The sequence below is a fragment of the Haliaeetus albicilla genome, chromosome 6, assembly GCF_947461875.1.
Source record: "Haliaeetus albicilla chromosome 6, bHalAlb1.1, whole genome shotgun sequence".
Taxonomy (NCBI): Eukaryota; Metazoa; Chordata; class Aves; order Accipitriformes; family Accipitridae; genus Haliaeetus; species Haliaeetus albicilla.
The window spans coordinates 24606198-24630665 of NC_091488.1; the positions used below are offsets into that span (position 1 = coordinate 24606198).

The window sequence follows — 24468 nt, forward strand, 5'->3', positions numbered from 1 at the left end:
ATACAAATGTACATATACATGAAATTCATGCAGGTTTTTTTTGGTTTTGTTTTAAAATATCTTCAAGTTTTGTAAATTCTTACATGGGGATTTCTTTTTTTTTTTAAGTGAAAATTTTCAAGTCCAATTTTCAAGCAGTTATTCTACAAGTACAATCACTTTGCCTTCTCTCACACTCATTACTAAATTCAACATTAATCTAGTTTTAAAATATCTATGACTTTATTTTATAGCAATCAGTAGTGGAATTCATTCATGAAACCAATCTACTGATGTTTCCTATTTGACCAACTGATTTCTGTATTCAAATTCTGAGTCTGAAATAAAAACAAAAAGCTGACTTTTACCCAAAGTATTTATCAGACACACGAGTTTCCTGTGATAGGCTGAAGGATGCACTTCATAAAGGTATTAAGAATAATGACGCTTCTCCAAATTTATAGCTACCTGACTTTAATTTACATATGCTGATTTTGTAACACTCCTCTCATTTAGGCCACAGAACACTTTAGTTCTCACTGGCTCATCCTCATAAAGGATTGTATATCACATAGCCTTAGGAAATGCAAACGTTCTTAACAAAGCCATGACTACTAAATAAACAAAAAAGTTTGCTTCTGAAAAAATTCTTTATGAACGAAGAAACTGCTCATCAAAACAGTCTGTATTAGTGTATTCATGATGTTTATTCAACTAAAATTAACATGCAGAATTAATCAACTGTTTTACTAAGAAATGTATTTTGGTTTACAACGTTATTCTATAATAATGTGTGCTTCTGGTACATAAGTTCCAGAGAGTTTGAATTGTAATTCTACAAAGCAGCTTTAAGTTGTATATTGAAATTTGTGACATCTATATTAGTGTGTATATATATATATAGTAAATGCACACATTGTATCTATCTATCCCCATATATCTTCTTTCTTTTCTAAAAAAACCTTACTACCAATCTGTTTACTTAGGAAGTTTCTATCATTTAAATAAATGGTTCTTAATTGGTAATTGCCTAGGTCATTAAAATAATTACTGTGTTATTGACTTGTTACTTTTACTAGGAGGATGCAGAGAGTAGGAACTTCAAACTCAAGTAGGCTGGGAAACTCAGCATGAAGGACAGATCTGAAGTAGCAATTGAACCCAGGCACAGGCAATAAAGCACCACAGCGATGCAACCGCTGGCACAGGGAGAGGAAAATGAGGGGCAGGCCTGATAGGTTCAATGGACAGATGCCAAGTATGGAAATTCAGCAGCAAGACTCCAATGTCAACACACCAACAACATAAAAAGAAAAAACTGAAGTTGAGACGACATCATTTTTGCTTATTACAAGCAGCGCTAAGCAAGATCCTACATTCTACCGTCTGTTCTGTGATGTTAAATATCATGATGATCTTGGGCTCCTATGTGAAAATTTAAAGGAATTTAATTGGCTGTGTATGCCAATTTTGGTTAAAACTGGATGGAGGAAGAATACACAGCATCCCAGCAGCTACTTAGCCAACAGGTCCACTGATGAAAGGAGCTAGCAAACGTTGGCCACCACTGTCTCACAGGAACTTCCTCATCTCAGCTGCATTTACACTGTCCTAGGATAACACCTTAAACTGACGATTCTCCTAGTGACAGAGATGGGAAGGAGAGAGGTAGTCATGAAACAAAGGAACAAGTGAATCTGTAAGATGAAAGGACCACCTCAAGGTACAAGACTCCTGACATTCTGAAGCAGGGACCCTGCTATACCAAGCTGGAGACACTCCCAGGAACCTGGATGAAGATGACACAAATAATCCCTGAAATAGGAGGAAATGTCGCAAAGTCACATAGCTATGTCCGAGTTAGGTAAGGTGACAGAAGAAATTAGTGTCCAGAAACAATAAAATGCACAGCTATAGAACGAAAACTGACTAGGACTTGTGCCAGGAAGGATCTGGGGGCTACAGCTGATTCATGTTCAACCTGCAACTCACATCACAGCATTGAAGAAAATATGAAGTGTTACATGAGGTATATTGTCAGAGTACTACACGGACACTTATAATCACCCATTTTTCTTAAGAACTCAGCTGAAGTCTTGGTTATTGTTTTGAGTGCCACAGGTCACAAAAAAGGCAGAACCATTAGAGAAGATCTAGAAGAGAGAAAAAGAATTGACAATAGGTATAGGAAATGCATCCAAAGACTTGGAAAGAATTTGGGCCGTTTAGTTTAGATCTGAGAAAAGTCTGAGGGTACATTATGATACACAGTCTTCGAGCATGCAACACTTCATCTAAGATAAAAGGAATGAAGTGTACTATAATCTCCACTGGGGTAGTAAAAAGAATGAAGAACTTAGCCTGAAGCAAGAGGGATTTAGGCAAGATATTAGGAGTCTAAAAGTAAGGACAGTGAAGCACCAAATCAAATGATTCTACAAACTTTTCAGAGTCTCTAAAACAAAATGTTTTTTAAGAAATATTACATAAACATCACTTCGGGAGGTTTTAGGTGCAGTTAAGCCTACCTCATTAGACAGGGTTGACTGAATGACTTCTGAAACCTATGTAAAAGCTCAAACTCTAAAACAGGAAGATATAAAAAGCCAGGTCCCCAGAAGTAATGAAGTCTACAACCCTCACGTTGGTGTGCATGACATTTTATAGTTACATTGTACTATGTCTTTATAAAGGGGCTTGAAACCTTTTGCTTCAGCTGTGGAATGTGCAATTGCAAAGACTAATAATTCAGTTTTTGTGAAAAAGAATTTTGAGTTTTCAAAAGAAGGGAAGGAGAGAATATGTCTTGACAGCTATTTCATTTGAAGACAATACAACTTTAAATACATGTCTTCTCTTCATTCTGCTGCTTCCTTTAACCCTTGGTTCTGCAAGTATCTCAAATAATAAGGAAATGGATATATGTTTAGCAATGCAACAGTTTTGTTGTGCAGCCATAGATGAAAATACACTGAATTACTTCAAATGGAAAAAAAAGGTTTCTAGAGAAATCAATAAAGTGAAAATATTGGAAAGTACTACTGCAGTGCCTAGGATTTATGCTACTCAGCAGAACATTAAAGTGATCTTAGCCTAAAAGGTGTCCATTTGTACACTGCAACCCTAATGCTTAAGCAGCTTCTGCTCACTAATAGATTGCAGGAAGGGGAAAAAAAAAATTCAAGAGTAACACCACCTTTGCAAAGGCATCAGATAATGCACACATCCCTCCTGATGTGAAAAAGCTACTCGCAGGTGCTTACACACACCATTTTGAACAGGCAAAAAAGCAAGCATCATGAATAACACTGTGCAAGTCAGCCTTTGCTTTTAAAGATGGAGTAAATTTTATGCAAACTCATTAATATTTTTGCAGCTGCTTAAGTGTTGCATTTGCTAATAAGAGAAATCAGGTTTCCTTATACCTCCTAACATACAGAAAGCAACTCTCAAACATCTGAATGACCACTGTCACTTATGGAAGAGCCAGTGCACAATCCAGGCTAATTGCTGATTGTTAAGGTATACATATACATTTTCATTTTACCCCTTAACTAAGTAACCATTTCAAAGAAATGTAGTCAGTCAAGCTGACAGAATACATTTGATATACCTTTATGCAAGGCTTACATTCAAAATCCTGTGTAAGTGGCTGGAGGTTTTCTGGGGCATAAAAGACAGTTCTGACATTTATCTGTAACTCTCTCATCCCCATTTTGGGTTACTTGGTGGGATCACAAAACTCGGTGACTCATAACATCGTAAGTTCCAAATGCACAGAGGTAGTTAAGCAGTAAGAAACAGTAAGGGTGAGTTATAATTATCTTCATGTAATTATACCCTTGTGGGATAGTAAAAGGGAGTCAAATTTGAAAGGCAAGATACTGTCAGCAACTAAGCATAGTTTCTGAGAATAGTGCTCTTTGCAGAAGAGAGTGTTGATGGTTGGAGCTATCATTGCTGAATATGTTTCCCATCTATGTCCACCCTTCCATTCTCTTCTCCCAAGTCATCTGCTGTCTTTCATTATACTCCCTCACATGACAGTACTTACTAAGGTAGGGCCCTGAAACTTGCCCATTTTAAATGTACTGCATTTTTTAAATTCATAATCAAAATAATTACAGCAAGCAGATCACAACAGAAGAACTGTAGGTTTCTGCAAGAAGCTTTCACTCCGTGGGGCGGTGGGGAGGTGCTCAATGATCAGACTGGTTTAGACTTTTGTTCTGCTGTAGGTGTTTAGCTCTTGCCCCATAAATCCTCCAGCATGAAGAAAAGTTGGCCAAGATGCCTTTACCTCATAACATGTTTTCAGTCTAAGTAAAACAACAAAGGCTGGGAAAGGCCTCTTATCTTTGTTGCAGTGAGGACCTGACCAGATATTAAAGATGTAAAAAAAAAAAAAAAAAAAAAAATCTGTCTGCTTTTTCCACAGCAGTTTGTGCTTCTTGATTACTGGATTGTAGTGCTATATAACTGTAAGGAGTCTGGGTCTGCCTTCAGCCCTCTAGAAAAGAGAAGAGAATCTTGAAATTCAGCTTGGAATGTACAACTCAAAACTTACTTTTTTCAGTTTGACCATCAGTCATGGGTAATGTAGACACTGCAGGCTTGACTCTTCCCTCTCATATCCCTTGTCACCTCGTATCTTCAGTAAGGTTACATAGCACAGTAAGTGACAGCAAAACTAAATGCTTCTATTAATGGGATTGCTAATAAATCTAATTAAACACAGACGGCAAGAGAATCCAGCTTACTATTCCACTGCCATAGTAGATCTTCAGTACTGCAGCCTATGACAACAGTGGTAAGTTTGTTGAAAATATTCTCCATTTCCTCAATGTCAATTTTCTGACATTGAAAATTAAATACATGTGGGGTTTTGTGTGTGCTTTCTTTCCAAAGGAGGGAAAAGGGAAAAAAAAACAAAAAAAAAAACACAAAACCAAAACAAACCACCACCACTACCCCGACTTAGTAAGGGGATAATACAACTACCTACAATGCACTCAGGGTGTTTTAAACAGGGTTGCTAGTAATACCAAGGATTAAAATGCAGTTTTCAGATCTGAGATGTTGAGAATAAACTCATCTCTAAATTAAAAAAATAAAAAAAAAAAGATGGTTATGTCAAGATGCTAGAGACAAAGAGACAATTGTGCAACTGACAAGGAGATCTAACTAAACTTCTTTATAATGGTGCCACCATAGCCACCCCAATATTAGTGAAACGAAAAGGAAAAAAATCCTGCTGTGGGTGAAGCTAAATAATTCTACTTATTTAAGAAAAGCTACATAGACATACTACATACATGGTCAAACAATCAATATATAATTAAAATATTCTACATCTGTGTTTAGAATGTTGGAATGTAAATACAGTATCAAGAAACTCAGATTTTACAGCAATCAATCCCACTAAAAGGTTCCTTTGACTTTTTTCTTTCATGTTATTTCTCATATTTATTTGCAGAACACATTTAACATGTTTAACACACTTTTTCCCCCAATAAAAATAACTATGCACTTAAAGCAAAGGAATAGAACCTGCAAGGCTCAGAGAAATACAGGTTGTGGGATGTTCTGTATAAACTAAATAAAACTCTTTAAAATGAATATATTTAATGTTAATTTCACATATAAAATACCTACTCTTTTACTACAAAATGCACACCTAACTTCTCGGTTCTCCCTTTGGGAAAGTTATCCCTGTCAGGGAGAAGCTAGGCTTAAGCGTATTATGCTTCAGCATATTAAGACAGACATTCACAGACTCTTCTCCCATTTTATTTTATTTTATTTTGACAAAAAGAGTAACCAGTTTTTGCCTTTAATAATTTACTGCACGACCCCAAAATAAATCCTGTAAGAGGAAAAAAAAAAAGAGGAAAATATAAAAGCCCCAGTTATTCACCCTCTGATCAGCACCATACATACATGTAAAGGTGATGTTTAAGGATAGCTCCAAAAAAAAAAAATACACTGAAATAAGGAAAGAAAGAACACGTAATTATCTAAAAATTTTTAAGCAAGAATTATCAGCAGAAACAGTCATCTCACAGGCAAGTTTTTAGTTCCCTTGCCTTTAAACTAAACTTACAAAAAGAAAAAATACCTACTGGTGTCTGCCTGGCTGCCCACGCTGATGTATCTGTCATTTCCAGGAAGGGCTGTTTGATAGTAAGTTGCCTCCTCTAACTGGGGAACCTTGGCATTCTTCGCAGTGAGAAAAGCCACAGCCAACTCCAGATTACCATTGCTGTCCTTTAAGCATCAACAAAACAAGAAGTGAGAGTCCCCTTACCCTTTTTTGATTTTTCTTAACAGCAAAGGACAACAATACAAGCAATTTGTAAGATCAATGACACATTGTATTTTCAGGTGACATACTGGTTAGAAAAGAAAGTTTCCAAACTTGACATATTCTGCATACCTCTCTATTTTTAACCAAAATAAAGATAAAACATCTTATAAAAATTTAATTTGGAAGAATTCCACTTATTTCAGAAAAAAAAAATTAAAGGTCTTGTAGTGTAGGTCAACCCCTCAACAAGCATAATCAGCACACTCTCAATGGACTTCAATAGCAGTCAGCTGAATTCTTCTGAAGATCTACCATTCCATTTTTAAAGCCAGAAATACTGGCTTTCGAGGGGCAGTTGTGAACAAGTGTATGTATGTATACACATATACATATATATTTGGGGAAGCAGAACACAGAGAGACCTGCCATTCTTTACTTGCATCAAAGAAATCTTCTGTGCTGTGAAAGAATTTACAATGGTTGAAAAATAAAAAAAACAGTGAAACAATAGCAAATTAGCAAAGGGTGGCAAGTTCAAGGAGAATTCTTCATTCTACATACTGAGCAGGACCTGTTCATGATAGAAAACTTAACTACACCTTGACAAAAAAACAACACTTAACTCATCAGGAGTTGACCAGCTGTAGTAGCACCAAGGTATCTCAAAACACTTTAGCCAAAGGTTTAAGACAAGTCATACTATTCCTGTCTTTTCATTTTTGAACACCAGATTAATTTTTATGTCAGTACCAAAACAGATCAAGATTCCTTCTAAAGTGAACAAACCATCATTATTAGCTTTTTTCCCCCCCGAAACAAATCTAAAAAAGTATTCAAGTTGGAAATGGAAGGGAAGGAAGGGAAGATTAGAGAAAGAAAGGGTAGGGTTTATGGCTTTCACAGGCACTTAAGATGTATACATTCAGCTATAAGTCAGACACATCCATCTTACCTTCAGTGCCTGTTGTAGTACCTGGATGTCATTGATACCAGTGATCTCCCTTAGCTGATTTAAAAATGTTTGCTGGTGCTAAAAACAAAAACAGACAATCAAAATAAGGTAAGAGCCAAATAACAGCAAAACCAATTACTTACAGAGTATGCTTCTCTACAAACATTTATCTCCATATAAGCTTTATGCACCACAAAGGCATAGAGCCCTTGTTATTTAAGTTTGGTTTTGTTTCTTCAACTTGGGCACTTTTATTTCCCATATGTAATGGTTTTGTTTGGTTGGGTTTGGGTTTTGGGGGGCGGGGGGTATTAAAAAAAAAAAAAAATTGATGACGGGCAAGCTTATGCAACGTGGGTTTAAGGAACCTATATAAAGCTGCAATTGGCCCTCCTAAACAAATAAAACTCCATAGCTTGGTGTTCAAAGGCAGTAGGGGGAATAGTTGACTGAATTCCCACCAAAACCACCAACTCCCAATTATTCTCAACCCTGCTATTTCCTTAACATACATAATTCCCAGCCATTCCAACCTCAAAAACTAAGAAATTCATCTTTACTGATCATCTAGGTGTTTTAAGAGAAATAGCCTAAAAACATCCACGCAAAACAGAGTTTCTTGAGACTAAAGCAAAACCTTAGGAATTTGTCTTAACCACCTTCCTAGACCAGTTGAATCCATCTCTCCCCATCACAACATCAGTCAGCATCCATGACTGAGTTTAAAGTAACACTTGGAGTTAGAAAAGAATAAAAGGTTCCAGGTCTCAAAGATTCACTTCATAAGAATTTTGAGGCTTTTTTTTTTTTTAATGAAAATCTGGTCCCATTCCTGTTTAGAGCCAACAGATGATTCCCTCCACTCATGCTCAGATACCACATCACAAAAGCAAAAAGCAGGCACTAGACTGGAACAATCCTTGAACTTCAGTTAACCATTAAAACCATCTTAACCATTAAACCCATGAAAATACAGAGGACTGACCGTTGTTCCATACTAACAAATTCCATGCTTCCTTTGGCAGATCAGAAAAGGAGAAAGATTAGTGGTATTTGCAAGTGGCTTTTCTTTTTTATTGTTTGCCCACCACATCCTGAATTCAAAACAATAATTTCATCTATAAAAGAGAAGATTTTGTAAAGTACAGGGTTTTGTTTGCTAGACAAAAAGCATATTTCCTATCAGTGACAAAGAAACATTCTCATGTTACTCTCCAAATTCAATTAAAAAAACCAACTATAATTGTCTTGCGGCTACTGCTAAAATACTTCTCTTTAAAAATAATTATTTGGAATCAAATATTCAAATACCCTTATTCTCTCCTTATCGCAGCTTTGTATAGAGGAGGAAATTAAGAGCTGCATGAATGCTGAATTCCCCAGTGTGAAATTAACCTGGCAGGCACTACTTCATGCCCTAATAAGTTGAAATAGAAGGCGTATAGTTCAGGATGTTTATGAATTACATACACAATCTTCCCTTCATTTATGATCCTAAGGGACACTGCTAACAATCCAATTTGCCTTTTTTTTTTTTCCTTTTCTTTTTAAAAATCCTGCTATTGGCACAAGAAAAGTGAAGTGATGCAGGAAAACAAACTCCCACTCTATCCCCATCCCTCACCCCCTCATTTGTTACTCTGTGCATTTAATAGCACTGTACAAAGGCAGGACTTGTTTCCCCTATAAAGTTGCTTTCCTGCCCCTGGGTCTGGCAAGAGGGAAAGAAAAGAAATAGAGTATTTGGGAAAAGTAATTACAACAGCATTAAAACTGGCAGGAGCAATTCAAGGGCAGTGCATGGCAGCAAAATGGATTTATTTTTTTATTTGCTACCAACGTGATGGTTGATAAAATAGTTTCAGTAGAAATTATTATAACAAGTTATAAAAGATTTCTGTATCTTCCACAATATATACAACACTTGGAAAGGCTGACTGGAGGATATTCATTGTTCACAGAGATTGGGAAGACAGAAGGGACATAGTTTACCAAGAAACAATCTCTTAGCAGTTCAAAATATTGGCTGTTAATTTATGAGCACAGCTGTGACTTATAAACCTAGACATCTGTGGTTTATATCCAGATTTCAGTATTTCAGTGTAAAGCTGTGGTTCGAGGCCCCCTTCCCAAGGACATACACATTCAGCAGATCAGAACCAGGCCCAGAGATGCTCCTTTCTCATCAAGAAATGATTTAAGTACCTAAATATACTTTTTTAAGGCCAAGAGTTTAAGGCACTTGACTCCAAAATTTCTAACTGGTAATTAAGTGAACAACACAGAGTCCATAAGCATCCTAGTTACAAGTGACAGAAATTAAGAGGAAAATTAACAGTTATCCTGAACACCTCAAATGGAGCTGAGCTGCTTTGGGGCCACAAACATACGTTTAGACATTACTGGCTTTTCGGGTAAATGTGGACAAGCTGCCATTGATCTCTAATTGAGTTATTTCAAATCACACAGAAGTTAAAGAATGACAATACACTTCCCTTCCTAGAAGGAGGAGGAAAAAGATAAAAACGAAGCAACAAAAAAAGTATAATTCAAATTTTCCACTTGATCAATGTGTTCTCTTAATACCTTCCAATAGACTAACAAGTCTTCAGAAACAATTCTGAAACTGCATAAGGCAGCTAAAAACTCCTTAACATACCATTCAACAGGTGGCCTTCTCTTCTATGCATTCACCATTTCCCCTCATCCTCTCGAATCTGACATAACTGCATCATCTTTACTATGTACAGACTTTCTTGGAGCTGCATGTTTAACTTTGCCTTTATTCTCCTTTACTGTTATATCAACAATATGTTATCACGCATAAAACTGTATTAACACAGGTAATTCTATTTCTTTTCATTACAAATGACAGTGCAGGCAACTGCTATCAAACCCTTTCCTCATTCATTAATTGGGGGCGAGATCCAATTTTCTTTTTGCTTTTCTTTTCACTTAAGAAGTTTACGAAACACAATTGTACCCACATTCAGAGAGCTGGTATTATTTAATTCTTGATGTCACTTTAATTTAGTGCATCTGTACTAGACTGCAAAAGTCAAAACGGGTAAAGTTTATTTGTTTTGAATTATATTCCTTTAGTACAGGCTATTGGGGCATATGGGATGATTTTAAAAAAAAGATTTTATTTTACTCTTACCCATGACTGAAGTTTGGAGATCAATTTCTAATGCAACTGTTAAATGATTAAGTCTCTTCTGTACCATAACTAATATTTAATACAATACTTAGGACAGACTTCTACATACAAAGGAACCCACCCTTCTTACTCTTATTAATGCTCCTTCTGATTACATCTACCCTAGAAACTTCACTTTTCCTGGAGCTTGGGCTAACTTGAGCTGAAGTAACTGTAACATACAGACCCTCAAATGTCCACAAACACTAATGTAGATATTCCAAACAATTACAATCCTAATTCACTCAAAGGCTTACCAAAAATACCCAAAAGAGCTCACCCTACACTACAGCAAAAACTAAAAAACAAAGACGGTAGCATACAAGTATTTACAGGTGTCTGAAGCATCTACACTAGCGTATATTAATTAAATCAGGTCAGTGAGGGATGATTCAGAACACAACTAGCAGTCCTAACATAAAAAGTTGCTGTCTTTTTTCAAACACATCTCTTCCCTGATTACCTGTTTTTCCCAACCTTGCAATAGTAGAGATTCAAATTCTGAATTATAACTCACTGTACTTTAATTCAATTTAATAAGCAACCCCTCTCTTCAAATGCAGCTCCGAAAAGATTATTCCAATGGAACCAGGTGCAACTACTGGTGCTAAGAAATCCACTTAAATTCTTTTGGATCCTGTTTGCCTGCACCCACTTCTGTTTGCCACCCTTTCCTCAAATTTACATGACAGATTCCATAGTTTATCTATAGCACAGATCCTCCAGTTTATCAAGTCAAGACTCCACCTATATCTACAGTGCAGCACCAAATGTGTTACATTGTATATGCACTATGCACACATACATACAACACATACGCACATACTCCATGTAGCTTGAATTGCATTTGACTCGACTCTAAAAAGGCTCCAGGACTTGGTCTACAAACATCAGGTTCTGCTGGTGCAACCACTACAGGGTAACCCAAATCCTTGGCCAGACAAAGGAGATGGTCCTCCGATGCTACAGCTGCCCTGAGATCCAGCTGCTCACACCCCTCAGTCCCAACGCATCACAACACAATCGGTTCCACAAGGCTTTCATGCACAAGCTATTCCCAGCCTTCCCCCTTCCTCTGGCTCCCCGAGGTATGCAGTATGTATCACCAGGCTTTCAGCTCTTGGAAGATTTTAACTAACAGGAAATTCTCCCATTTTCCTGGATGGAAGCCAAAATTTGTATAGTAGGAATGCATGCCCTTATTTCCAATTCTCTCCTTTTTCAGCCATCCCTCCCTTCCTCTCAGGAAATGCCCAATTAAGATTATCTGGTTTATAACTTCACACAATAGCACATTCAGTAGCTGTGCCAGTGCTAGTGAAGCAGAAAAGGATCTACACTATTATCTGCTTAGGGAGGTATTGTGCCCAAATTAGTTCCACGACAGTACTGTAAACTCTGATAACTTATCAAAATCAGAGCAAAAAGCTAAGTTACACAAATGCTTTTATGGACAAAGTAAATCTCACAGGTTGGCTAATTCTGAATTATACTGCAGATAAGTTTTGGGGAAAAAAAATTAGACACCTTTTGAGGTGTTTGTTTTCTCATCTCTGTAGCTTCTGAAGAAGTACATGTAAGCTTAGGCTTTATTCATAGCACCATCCAAATATTTGTATTTGCAACACCAGCACTTTCAAACTTAGAAGAGAAAACAACCCTCTTCAGTTTCCAAGCACAGAAAAAGTTGTATATTTAGTAATAAATGCGATGATCTAACCACTACCAGGAGAAAACAGGGCCTACTGCCTCACTACACAGTTCATTTAAATAGTACATAATGAGAATGAACTATGGGAATCCCTTCCTTCTCAAGGCATGAATACTTGTACTAGAGACAAAAAAGAAAGAGCAGAAAAAATGCAAATGAGGGAACAGCATCTTGACTCAGTCCCTCCACACAAAACTCACTTTACTTTTCAGTGCAACACTGATTTATAAGAGCTATTTGTTGGAGGAAAACCCAAATGACATTGCACAAAATATTTTAAAGACCTTTCTAATGTAACCTGAGCTGCAGAGGACCTGCTAATGGTACCGTTTCCGGACAAGTAGCCAATAAGCCAGTTTCCTCGTATGATGTTGCTGTAATGAGAAGAACACTGAGAGATTAGAGGAATGTAATCCCCTATAAAAAGGCTTTAAGTTTTTGCTACAAACAAATAAACAAAAAATAGTTAATGTACAAAGGACGAGCATACTAAAGACCCTCAATTACTACTGTGAATGTCATTTTCTGCCACATTAATCATATCTCCCAGGAACAGTTAAAAGGCCCACATACACTGCTGAGCATTACAGCTTCTAGCAACACAGATACATTAACCATCTTCTAAATAAGCTGTTGCTCAGGTTCCAAAGAGGCAAATAAAAACTAACTCATTCCATGAAGATACCAAGTTGAAACACAGGGAAAACACACAGTCAACTCCAGAAGGCTTTGCTGCATGTCTTTGCTCTCACTATCTCTGTCCTCAAGATTTTTCTGCGTGTGTGTGTGTGTGCAGAATAAACATACATATATAAATATGTAAATTTAGAAGTGGGTATATGTATACATATATTTTTAAAAGCAGTATTTTACTAATGCAAAGACCAAGTTAAATCTCTGCACTGGCTTTAGGGTGTTCATTCTTACAGTACCTCCTAAAGCATAGCAGAATTAGATTCCCTTGCCTGGTATCTGCTAACTGGGTTTCCTTTTGTTCAGTCATGAAAAGAGAAACCCCTTACACGACATTGTATCCTCTAAGAAAGTAGGTAAAGATACATTTTTATACACACACAAATGCAAAATGCATCTCAGCTTTGGCTTGGACAAAATCACTTGTGGAGAGCAAAGGACGTGCACAGAGACTGCAGATTTTCAGTCCAGGACTCCTCTGCGCAGACTGCCAAACCTGCCAATTACAGCAGCAGCCTGTGCAAAGTGCGTAATTATCCACCTGCAACTGGACTGAGAGCAAACTTACTTCAAGGAAGCAAAAGGACACACTGTATAGCAGTAACTTTCAGCCAACCACAGCCTGGACCAAATAGAAGTTTAATGGGGAAAAGGCTTGAGTCCATTACTTACATGCATACAGTCCTCCCTGAAAAATTAAAGGAAGGATCCTACTTAATCATAGCGTTATATAACCTACATTCATCATAAGCAAACACTTGAAATACTCTTACCACGTTTCCATACTGTTTCCATGAACAATAACAAAGTTGTACTACTTCAACTGAAAAGGCTTTAAAGATGTGACTTTCCAATGAATTTCAAGATTTGATATTAAGGATTCTGCACAATATGAGAGCATGCATTCATGTAAACACTCACTATTCTGAGCCTCATATGTGCCCCCCCCCAATAAAAAAGTCTCAATTACTCTCAACATAAAACACTTAAATTTATTTTAATTCAAGTTAATATTTAAACTTTTTGAAATGAAACTTTTAAAGAGAGGCTTGAGGTGTTTGGTTTGTATTTACTAACACTAAATATAAGGCAAACCCACCTCTGATAGTTACACACATTTACAAAAAAAACAGAAGTTAAATGTGAACCAAATCACCACTTAACATGGGGAATACTCTTGCAATGAGCAGGAAACCCTGTCAGTTCACAGGGGGAAAGTCTGTGACTTTCCAAACTATTCCACCCATAGGCAGGAAAAGTGGCTTCACACCCTTTCTTCCATGTTCAGATGGACAGCACAGAGAAGGAATGAGACCCTACAGCCAGATTTCTTACACGGGGCATAGAAGACTAAAGCAAGGGAGAAGCACCACCTTATTATATGGATCTTCCTAGGCAAATTTCAGGGTGCTAAAGAATTGGAGTAATAATGCAGCTGGAAAAGGCACCACTGAGTACCTACATACAACAACATGGAGAACATTCAGAAAGCAACAGAAACACACTTCCTTAAACGCGTTTAGTGGATTTTGTCTCCTTTTCCCTCTGGCCACAGAAGGACTGAAACGCAGCCCTGGACTCCAACTTGATTGCCCTGCAGGTCTATTGCCTGGATTACAACTAAACATGCTCAGTTTATATTGCCAAGAGATTCGGTTTTCCCCAATAGAAAAAAACAAAACAACAACAACAAAAGCAGTGGCTGAAGGCAATATGAGTAGTCATTATAAAGACAAAGCAAGACCAAACACTAGGAAGGCAGCAAAGCCCTTTAAACTAACTTACCAGAACATGGTAATAAACGGTGTGATCTACAACCGAAGTGTGAACTGGCTCAAAAATCTTGTCATTTCCATCAATGCAACATCGTTTAAAACCAATCCTCCAAACCAAAACAGGAACAAACAATAGAAATGTAACTGAAGTTCTATCTTAAAATTAGTCTATGAACCGATTTATGAACACTGTTGCTTGAGTGAAGAAGCATGTAAAGAATTGCTTAGTTCCACATTTCTAGCTCTTACTGATAACTACTCCTAAACAAGCTTCAGTGACAGGCTGATAAGCAAGAACGGATAGCAGCCTTAGTACTTACTGAAAACATAAAAGGTGTCAGAAATGAAAAATTATTGAGAGTTTTGAGGTCTGTGTGTTTTAAACCACCATCATGATTTCTCACACCCTGCTCAGTACGATAGCAAGCTTCCCAATAGTAATGATGGCACCTCTAAAAATTAATTAATTACGATAAAACCAATGAGATCTTTAGTTTCATTTAACTAGATGCAAGTTAAACTTCAGGTTGTATTCACTGGAATGGCCATGGGAAAATTTGCTTCACAAAAATCGCTTTTGATTCTTACACACGCCAATAACTGTGACAGTAATTAGCAAAAGTATCTCTGCTCCAATCCAACTCTGATGGGTGATTAGAGTTACTGGTGGCAACAAGGGGTCTTTCAAAGCACCAGCACGTGTTATCTGTAAACTACATATAAAATTCAGAAGGATTCCTCTGAGAGCCCACCCATGGGCAACAGCTGGGCAGTGTCACATCCCAGTGGCACACTCCAGCCTCGGTTCATATCCCAGTCCCACCTCAATGTGTTCCGACCCCAGCATCAAGAGAGCTGCCAACAGGGTGCACAAGCCACAGCAAATCAAAGCCAGCGGGTTCAGTGATAGGTGACATTATACAGATAGAAAGGAGAAGGAGGCTGGAGGATGATAGATACAGAACGAACTGTGTGTGTATATAAATATACACACATATTTTCCAATCACTCCTGGCTACTTTCTGTTGTAAAAGTTTCCTTCTTAATTTTTTTCTTCTGTTCATAGACATTTACCATCATGCCTAAACACTAAATTTTAAAGTCTCTGCCCAGGTAGTATCACCAAGACACAAGCTTTCTCCTCACAGGAAAGACTATTGCCCAGGATATCATAATTACAGGAAAGACTATTGCCCAGGCTATCATAATTTCACTGTAGCAGCTATTAAAAACACCCTCGAGTGTCTTTTAAACAATTAATGAAATCTTGTCTTGCTGAGGTCTAAAACAATGCTCCAAAGATCCACAATTTAACTTCTCACTTTGAGTTATTTTCCTTTGCATTCCAGTCACAGTTTAACCCATCACGCCAAACACAAGCTATTCTGGCTCACATTTGAGGCCGTTCACAGTCCTTTCATTACCTATTTATTATCTGTCACTGAAAGGCTAAGATCTACCTCTCAACTTGAGAGGGCAGTCCTGCTAGCCCATTCAAGTGTTTAGCTTTTTTATGTTGGGGTTTTTTTCCAAATAGCCATCATAATCTCACCCTGCTCTGCACAATACGGAGGAGCTCACAAGAAAACAATATCAAGCTAGCCACTTCGTTCTCCTCACTCTGCCGTTATGATAAAGAGGACAACTCTAGGAACAAACAAACCAACTCTGGAAGCTGCAAGAGTCCTCAGATCGGTGGCATTCCAGTCTCTGCAATACTTGCAAACAATAAAGTTTAAAGGGGCTGTCAGACCACAAGCTGCTTCTGACTCATCAGCTGTCCTTCCCAGGCTGTAGCTCCTGCCACCGCTGGACAGCCGAGGCTGGCGTTGCCAGATGCCACCTGCTCTGGCCACGAGCCACTCCTCCCTTTGAGCCAGCACTGCCACTTGCCTGAACCTCCAGCAAGCCAGCGCAGGCTCTCAATAAACCATCAGAAAGCTGCTCCTTGCTTTAAATTAATTTTCTGCTGACTTAGTGAGAGCCAGGGGTGGGATAAGGGAGAGGACAAGACCAAGGCTGCACCTTTTTCCACTGGATTAAACTGTTGTGGAGCAGCAGCCTTATGAAAATGGGTTGTTTCTCTGCCTTTATTTTAATGCTATTTTTATACAGTGAGGGAAATCAAGGGGGGAAAAAGCCTCTCAGAGTCCTCGTCCTACTTAGGGACTATTGCACAAAACCTACTCAAACAAGAGATTAATATAAAATTCATAGAGGATTATAAATAATATAAATATAATTTGAATATAAAATTCAACGGGGGTCTGATGCTCCTGGTGGGTCTCAGTGGTCAAAGCCACACACCACACAAAAGAACGCACACACTTAGGCCCACTCCAGCAGGCGCTGAAACCCTGTACGCTGTGCTCCGCTCCCTGGTTTAGGTGTTCACATCCAGAAAGATCTCATTTACTGCAACTGCTAATGGCACAAGTGTCAAAGATCCCACCTCACCTCAAACAACTCCGCTATACGCCCTGGGTAAGCGATACCAGGGAAGATTTCACAAACAATTTTTCCACACAAAATTCAGAATAGTACAGCATGGAAATCCTAAATGAAAGTTAAATTGCACTTTTTAAGACAGGCCTGTATTACAAAGAGTCCACGGTATTCAATAGCAGGGACACATCTGGGCAAAAAGCTCAGCTGTCTGTCTTGAATAGAAAGAAAGAAAGAAAGAAAACAGAAAGCCTTTCAACATGAGCTTTGCCGTTTAGTCCGATTAAAAAAAAAAATACTAACCTCACTTCCTGAAGAAATGGGCCTGGTGCTCACAAGCATGTATGTGCCCTCCTGTCTCTCGAGAGCAGCAGCCCTGGCCACCTCCAGCAGCCTGGCTGACCCCAGGGCTCCCCAACACCCTCGGCAGCACCCACCTCCCCCCTTGGGGGTCCCGGGGGCTGCACCTGGCAGCTCGGCCAGCCGGCCCATAGCTCCCAATCGCACTGCCTGCTCCTGCCCGCCACTGCCCAGGCCAAGAGAGATCAGGTGAGAGGACACAGCAGCTGGGGATGGAGAGCGGAGGGGAGCACCTCCACCCCGCTGCAGCGAGGTCTTCAGAGGGAAGCTCATCCTGCAGCCTCAACAGATCACCCCCTCCCCAACTTTTAACCTGAGGTGCATTATGAGATGAAATTCCATCAGGAAAGTCAGGCACCTTTATTTGCAGCATTCAGTAAAGTTATTTACTAGCTTATCCTGCCCCCCTACTAATCACTTAAAAAGGAATCCTGTGAAGAGACACACATTGTTAGCTGGGGGGGGGGGGGGGGGGGGGTATTAAATAAACAAACTCTGCAGAAGAACAAGATTACAGATCACAGTAAATCACCTAAAATCCAGGGCAGTACTTAACAGGTTGCCTGCAAAGTGCTGGGTTTCTGACAGCAGTTCCAGCTTCTCCAGCAAGACAGCCTTTCCTGGGTCAAGCACCAGGAAGCCACCGGCATGTGCTGTGTCCCTGCAGGAAGGCCACCGCAACACCATGGACAGTCGGCCTGTGAAGGGCAGCAAGCAGCTTTCATTTTCATTAGGTAATAACCTCAACGGACGCAGATGGTATTAGAATTAAAATGAACCTCAAACACAACAGAGATATAGTATTTAAAGATGTGTTGAGATTTTCACCAGTATATCAGCATATACTTTTACTACCTCACAATTAAAGAAATAGTAAATTCATCAGTACACTCCACAGAGGGCAACTGAAATTTTCCAGGCCGTTTTCTCTCAAGGAGAAAGACAAGACAATCTTGAGAATCCTTGGGTATTTTTTTTAATGGACTTTGAATTACCTGATTTTGAAATGCACATTTGCCTCAGCTCCCACAGAAAGCTGAACTTGTTATATTCTAATATCAGGACGTGGTCTCAAGAAACTTATGACAACTTTGTTTTATAACTGCTATTTGTTATAACTTAGTCCTATCAGTCTTCCCTGTCTCAGCAGTGTTGTGGCAATATCATCAGTAGTGACTTTCTGCCATTCTTCATCACCACACACCTATGTGAAACTTCATAGGCTGACTTAAGGAAAAGGGGTATGAAAGACTCCTCTAAAGAGTTCACATTTTTGAAAAATAATTTGAAACATACAGAAATTTAAATTCTGTGCTGCCTTCCTAGCAGCAGCATTATGCCAACATGTTCCCCCATCAAACAATAGATAATAAACTCCAACAGCAAAATGTTCAACCCTTTTCTACTCAGTAAGGTCACAAAGCAACAGTCTTCAGCATCTTTGCTGGGGATAGCAGGCAGCTGCAAACTCCTTCCCCAGTCTATAACAACGCAGCAGAGCCTGTATGCTGCACACACAACCCCCACCCAGTACTAGGAGGTAGGTAGCACATTTACCAGTCGTCTTTAAATCAGACCCAGAAAAAGCTTCAAGGCAACTTGCCATGTTAGCCAGAGCTGGAACTTGTGATGATGGGGAAATCTGTCCATCCCTACCATGAATAAATCCAGAGGTTACCCAGCAGACTGTACCCAAAAAAGCAGCCCAGCCAGCTTCAGGCAAGGGGACAATTATGGTCCAGCCAGGGTTGTCCCAAGGAGATGTTTGTGGCTTTCAGCACCAAGTCCCATAAAACACATGCAAGACTAGAGGCAACATTTAAAAGTAGCCAGTAAGATGTTGGTTATTTTTTAATTTCTAAACAAGTAAAGGAATACAGAGAGAAAGAGAAGACTTAATTCTAGTACCCCATTAAAAAAAAAAAAAAGTGAGAAACCTAGGTGCCTGAATTTAAAAAGCTTGCTGATTACTGCCACCAAATAATTAAAAAGTTCTAACGTAAGAAAAGAAAATGGTAGTGGGAAAGTCTCTAAATGAAAACAGCATGGTCCTCAAACAGGTGAAAAATTACATGAGAGACAAGCAGAATTTGAAGAAAAGCAGCTGACAAATGGGAAAGTAGGTAATACCAAGAAAGGAAACAACTCCGCAAGTGCTCCAAAAGCTGTTTAGGTTTAAAAAACTAAAACATACTTACAAGCTTAAAAACTTTCTCTTAATATATTTTGCCATGATTCTGTACCAAAACAAAGCAAAAGTTAAAATCTGCAAAATATAGAAGTGCTTTCTCAGTCATAATATAAGATTTCTGGGATACAATGAAATACACAGTAATCTGTCCTCTAACCAGGCCATTTATACCTATGCACTTTGGAAAGTGTTTAAAAAAAAATACATTTCCAACAGCTGTGGTCCCAGGAGAAATTTCTTTTTCAAAGTAGCTAACTTTTAGAGGAATAAAATGAAACCGGACACAAAAGGAAAGCAGGAGTCTGTTCTCACTATCTCCTTCTCTTCTGAAGAGAACGAAGAATGCCACATGCCTGTGCATACCCAGCCTTTTCCAGCTGTTTACTTTAAAGCACTCTCGAAACATACACCTGAATGTAAATAAATACTATTTTCAACTTCCACATAGCACTTCTCTTTTTTTCTGGCTTAATCCCAGTAAAAACACAGCTAAATTCAACCTCTCAAAATGATTTTTTTTTCATTAAAATTTTATTGAAATTCAGAAAGAATAATTTTTAGTTTGAGAATAAGAATAGGAAATTTCAGCACAGGTATCTGACTTTTCTTGAAGTCATACAGCTGTGAGAAGAACTGCTATCACAGAAACAATGCAAAAACTCAAGCCTAGCATTTACTATTCAGCAAAAGCAAGAGATGGCATTAAATATAGCTTCACAATTCACAATCCAAAACTTTTACATCTCAGACTCAGACCCTAATGTCAAGTGAACATCCTGTTTTAATTAAAGGGAGACCTCTGGATTTTGGGGTACAACACAAGTGAAATGATGACACATCAATTGGTAGGAAGGAGCCATAAAGACATATAACGCCATTTTTTGTCACATGCATTAATTTCCACGAATTGTGTCTAGACCGAGGTAAGATACAAGGGTCAATTACATTTAAATAGCTATGGATCATGCCTTGAAAACACTAATAGCTCTCTAAAAAGCTTTTATGAAATGCATTATTCTTGTCTACATGTGCTTACTGTAAAGTTTAAAAATATGCTTTCACCTGATGGCTAAAAAAAGCTTTAGTCAAGGATATTATAAGCAGAAACTGCATTTGCTTGACCCCTAAACTTTGATAAGCTTGACTATTGCCAATTAGTTGATAACAGAAACATTTTAAAAGAAATGTTGTGCAGGGTATAATTTTTTTCAGCAAGAATCCACCAGTTAAAATACTTCAGAAAAGTACTATAAACAAAAGCATGAAGTCAAAGCTGTGTATCTCAGAATAAAAACTATTAGAATTTGCACACCGATATTTCTGTTGCCTTAAAAAAAAAAAAAAAAAAAGTGTTTTACATACACAAATCCATGTCAGGTGATGTTTCCAAGGTTAACCTAGCTGCACTCCAGCCTTCAAGATCTTCCACATCGCATGTTCCTTGGATTCCACCTCTCTAACACCCTTACTTCAGAGAGCTATATTAGAACTGTGGACACTTAGTGTTGCCACCTCTCACAACAGTGCTGTTTTTCTTGAAGTCCCATCATCAGGTAACATCAGGTTTCAGAAAAACTCTCATGTTGATGGCTTTCAACATGCTCCTGAATTTCATCCATTACAGCAAAGAAGCAAAAAGCAAAAGAATGTAGCTAATGACAATTTCAAAATAATGAAAGCTATAAAAGCCAACCGTAAAAATCATCAGTGCCTTCTTAAATTGCAAGAGTCTATGTCTAAATAGATTAAGTACTTTCATTGTGATTTTCAAATGTTTGGAATTAATGATGTTACTGAATACATGGAAAACCCATCCATAACTAAATAGACAAGAACTCACAAAGCCTGCCATAGACAACTGAAATTATCAGTGTCCTACTCACGACATGGTGTCAATCTGTCCTTCACAACATCTTAGGGCCCAATTCCTCCTTCATAGCACTTCACAGTAATCTCAATATTGATTCAAAATGTTGCTTAACATCTCATTCCTGTTAAAGCCTAAAACCACAGATTCTGCACCACATTCACCAGGAAAACTACTACATAGTTCAGCGTGTTAAAACCACCCCTCTACCAGCAGACGCAGCCCTGCAGCTACCAGGAGAAGGCAGCACACCACCTCTGCCACTCCAGATCACAGACCAGCGTACGCACCCCAAATATCCAGGCAGGGAGATGTAACCCGCTGCGGTAGAGAGACTGACTTATGCTCCCTTCATTCACTTCTGGAAACTGGGATGGTGACGTAGAGCAGAAAGGTGGTATGGACAGGTTTACTCAAAAAGAAGTTTCATGGAAATTTTCCTTTAATGGTCCATAGAGCCCTTAGTGTATTACAAGTTTTGAAGTGCTAAAGAAATCTAGTGATAAAGAGACCTAAAGCCTGCGATACAATGAGAGGGCACAAACCTTAATGCTGTAAGAAAGCAACATTTTAGATAGTGATTTAGACAGTGATTGTACTCAATCATGGCACACACCACAGCTGCTCTCCATTCTACCTGCAAGTTTGGCTGAGGTGTGTCAGCACAATACAGCTTATAACAACATTTATATTCAGCACAGCATTACTGTAAGGTAATATTAAAAAAATCTGACATCCACTGTTCAGAATGCTGTGTTGCCAAATTAAGAGTTACAAGTGTTCACAAAAAATAGCAAGAGATACCATTTGCCAACCTGATGCAGGAAACAGGAAAAAGTCTTTCCCTTGACTTGGCCCAAAGCCTGGGTTTGTACCATCATGCAAGGCATGCCCCCGCTATCCTGTTCAGCAGTAAAGCATCTCACCACCTCATCTTTACTTCAGCCTCAGAGCTTTAGACTACTTTGTCATCGTATTTTTGCCCCTTTTTTAAATAATAAAAAAGATAAAAAATTTATCAGAAAAGTTTCAACTTTACATACTTTTACACACAACTAACCATAGTGATTCACAGTGCTACCTTTTCCCTAGTAATTATACTTAACCACTCATTAACCAGAACTTTGCACGTATCACAGTCCCGAAGTGAATGGAAAGAGTTACCACCCCACCTATTGCACACTTAGATCTCTGGCAAAAGTCACATGCGAGTTATATTAGTTTCACTGAACTAGTTAAACTGAACATTCACTCCAGTCAAATATTTTCTACTCTCTGCAACTGTTGACTTCTTTAACAGCACCCCAACTGATGAAGTGTGACATCAGCTAACAGAAGTGGTCTTTATGTCCTAAAGGGAAAAAAAGACTGAAGTCTACCCTGAATTCATAAAATCACTTTGAAATACATTGTCACAACAGGCTCTCCTACATCACTCAGCTAATACTCTGGCTTGCTATTTGCATCGTGATGCTACACTGCTACCCCAGGCACAAGTCAACAGCCCCCAGGTGAGAAGCTGAATCCTCTCAAATTACAGGTGTCTACCTGCTGACTGAAGACCATCACATTGGTAACTTAGTCACTGGGTTTTGATGAGGAAGTTTAACACATCCATCTAAAACAAACAAACAAAAAAACACCAAAAAAACCAAACAAAAAAAACCAAACAAACAACCAAACACCAAAACAAAACAAAACCAAACACAAAAAAACCTAACACACAAACAAACCTTCACTGTGACTCAATGCAACCTTTCCCACCCTTACATAATCACACTGGTTATCACAAGAGAACCAGAAAATGAAAGCACTCAAGATACTTCCATTTCCCAGAAAAGCTGCTCCCACACATGTGGCTTTCCTACTCAGTGAAAGTAGAAAAGACTTTCCTGTCTCGGTCCAGGTCCTGGCAACACCTCCCCTCCCAATTTTAAGAGCTCTGTTCCATAATAAGTACAAAAAGTCAATAATAAGAAAAAAATAAATTAAAAAAAAATAAAACCAAAAAGTCAGGCTTTTAAAGGAATTTACTCCTACATGAAAACATATAAGTGAAGACACTGTTCTTAAGCTTTTTGTTTACTTTTTATGCTAAAGAATATCAGGAATACCACGTTTGGTTCTTAGCTTTTGCCAGATGACCAGCTGGAAATTGCAAATCAGCATCTTCACTACAGAAAGTGATGGGCAATAAAACACAAAGGAACCCTAGAAGCAGCCCTGGGCACCTCAGTAATCCCCCCATCGTGGCACCACCAGCAACGGCTGTAAGGGGGTGACTGATGCAGCACCCCAAACAATTCCTGGCACAAGTGATATGTGAGGGTTAGACACCTCCCAGCTAGTTCTGCTAAGATCTCAGCCCAGCCTGAAAAGGCAGCCTCCAAGTCAGCTGGGGCATCAGATCAATTCACCGGTCCCCGGCATCCAGGGTGTCCATCAACCCAGCCATTCACATCACTGAAGTTATGAAGCCAGCTTCTTGCAGACTAAATAATCAGACTGTCGACACTTAGTGTGCTCCTCAACCAGGAAGAAGAGAAGATTTAGCCAAAAACAGAACAAAAATTATATCTTTCTTTCTATCTTTCATTCATCTTCAGTTAGAAAAGTCCATGAAAACCAACTGAATTCACAGGCTTAAAGAGATGCTACTTCCTGCCTTAACATATCTTTTCAGGCATAGGAGTGCAAGAAAAGCAACTGTTCAATAATCCTCCCACTTATCTTTACAAAGCACTTTTAAAAATGTCAAATATTTTTCTATTTTGAGACATGGGTAATTTACTTTTTGACCTTTTCATAGAAGCTGATGGGTTTTGTCATCTTTTGTAGCTGCTCTTGCTAGTGGTTGTAGATACAGGGTTATCCTAAAAATACATTTTTTTTATTTTTTTTTTTAGGAAGTACTAAACCTTTTGTAATAGTATTTAAAAATAACTTAACAGAAAAATGTATAAACCTTACATTTTAATATTCTGAAGAA

The 24468-nt window shown here is 38.5% G+C and overlaps 1 protein-coding gene across 5 annotated transcripts in view; it reads right to left on the reverse strand.

Annotated features, from left to right (window-relative positions):
• Positions 1-24468, reverse strand: part of USP25 (ubiquitin specific peptidase 25) — a 99052-nt gene that overhangs the window by 69500 nt on the left and 5084 nt on the right. For 3 of the 5 annotated variants that reach the window (XM_069785329.1, XM_069785331.1, XM_069785330.1), the window contains 2 exons: positions 7239-7316; positions 6102-6246 (listed from right to left, as the gene is read on the reverse strand). The exons of 1 other annotated variant lie outside the window; for it this stretch is intronic. In XM_069785329.1, the coding sequence (XP_069641430.1) occupies positions 6102-6246; positions 7239-7316 (223 nt within the window). Of the gene's footprint in view, positions 1-6101; positions 6247-7238; positions 7323-24468 lie in introns of those variants that run through there. One more of the 5 variants, XM_069785332.1, reaches the window with a different exon arrangement.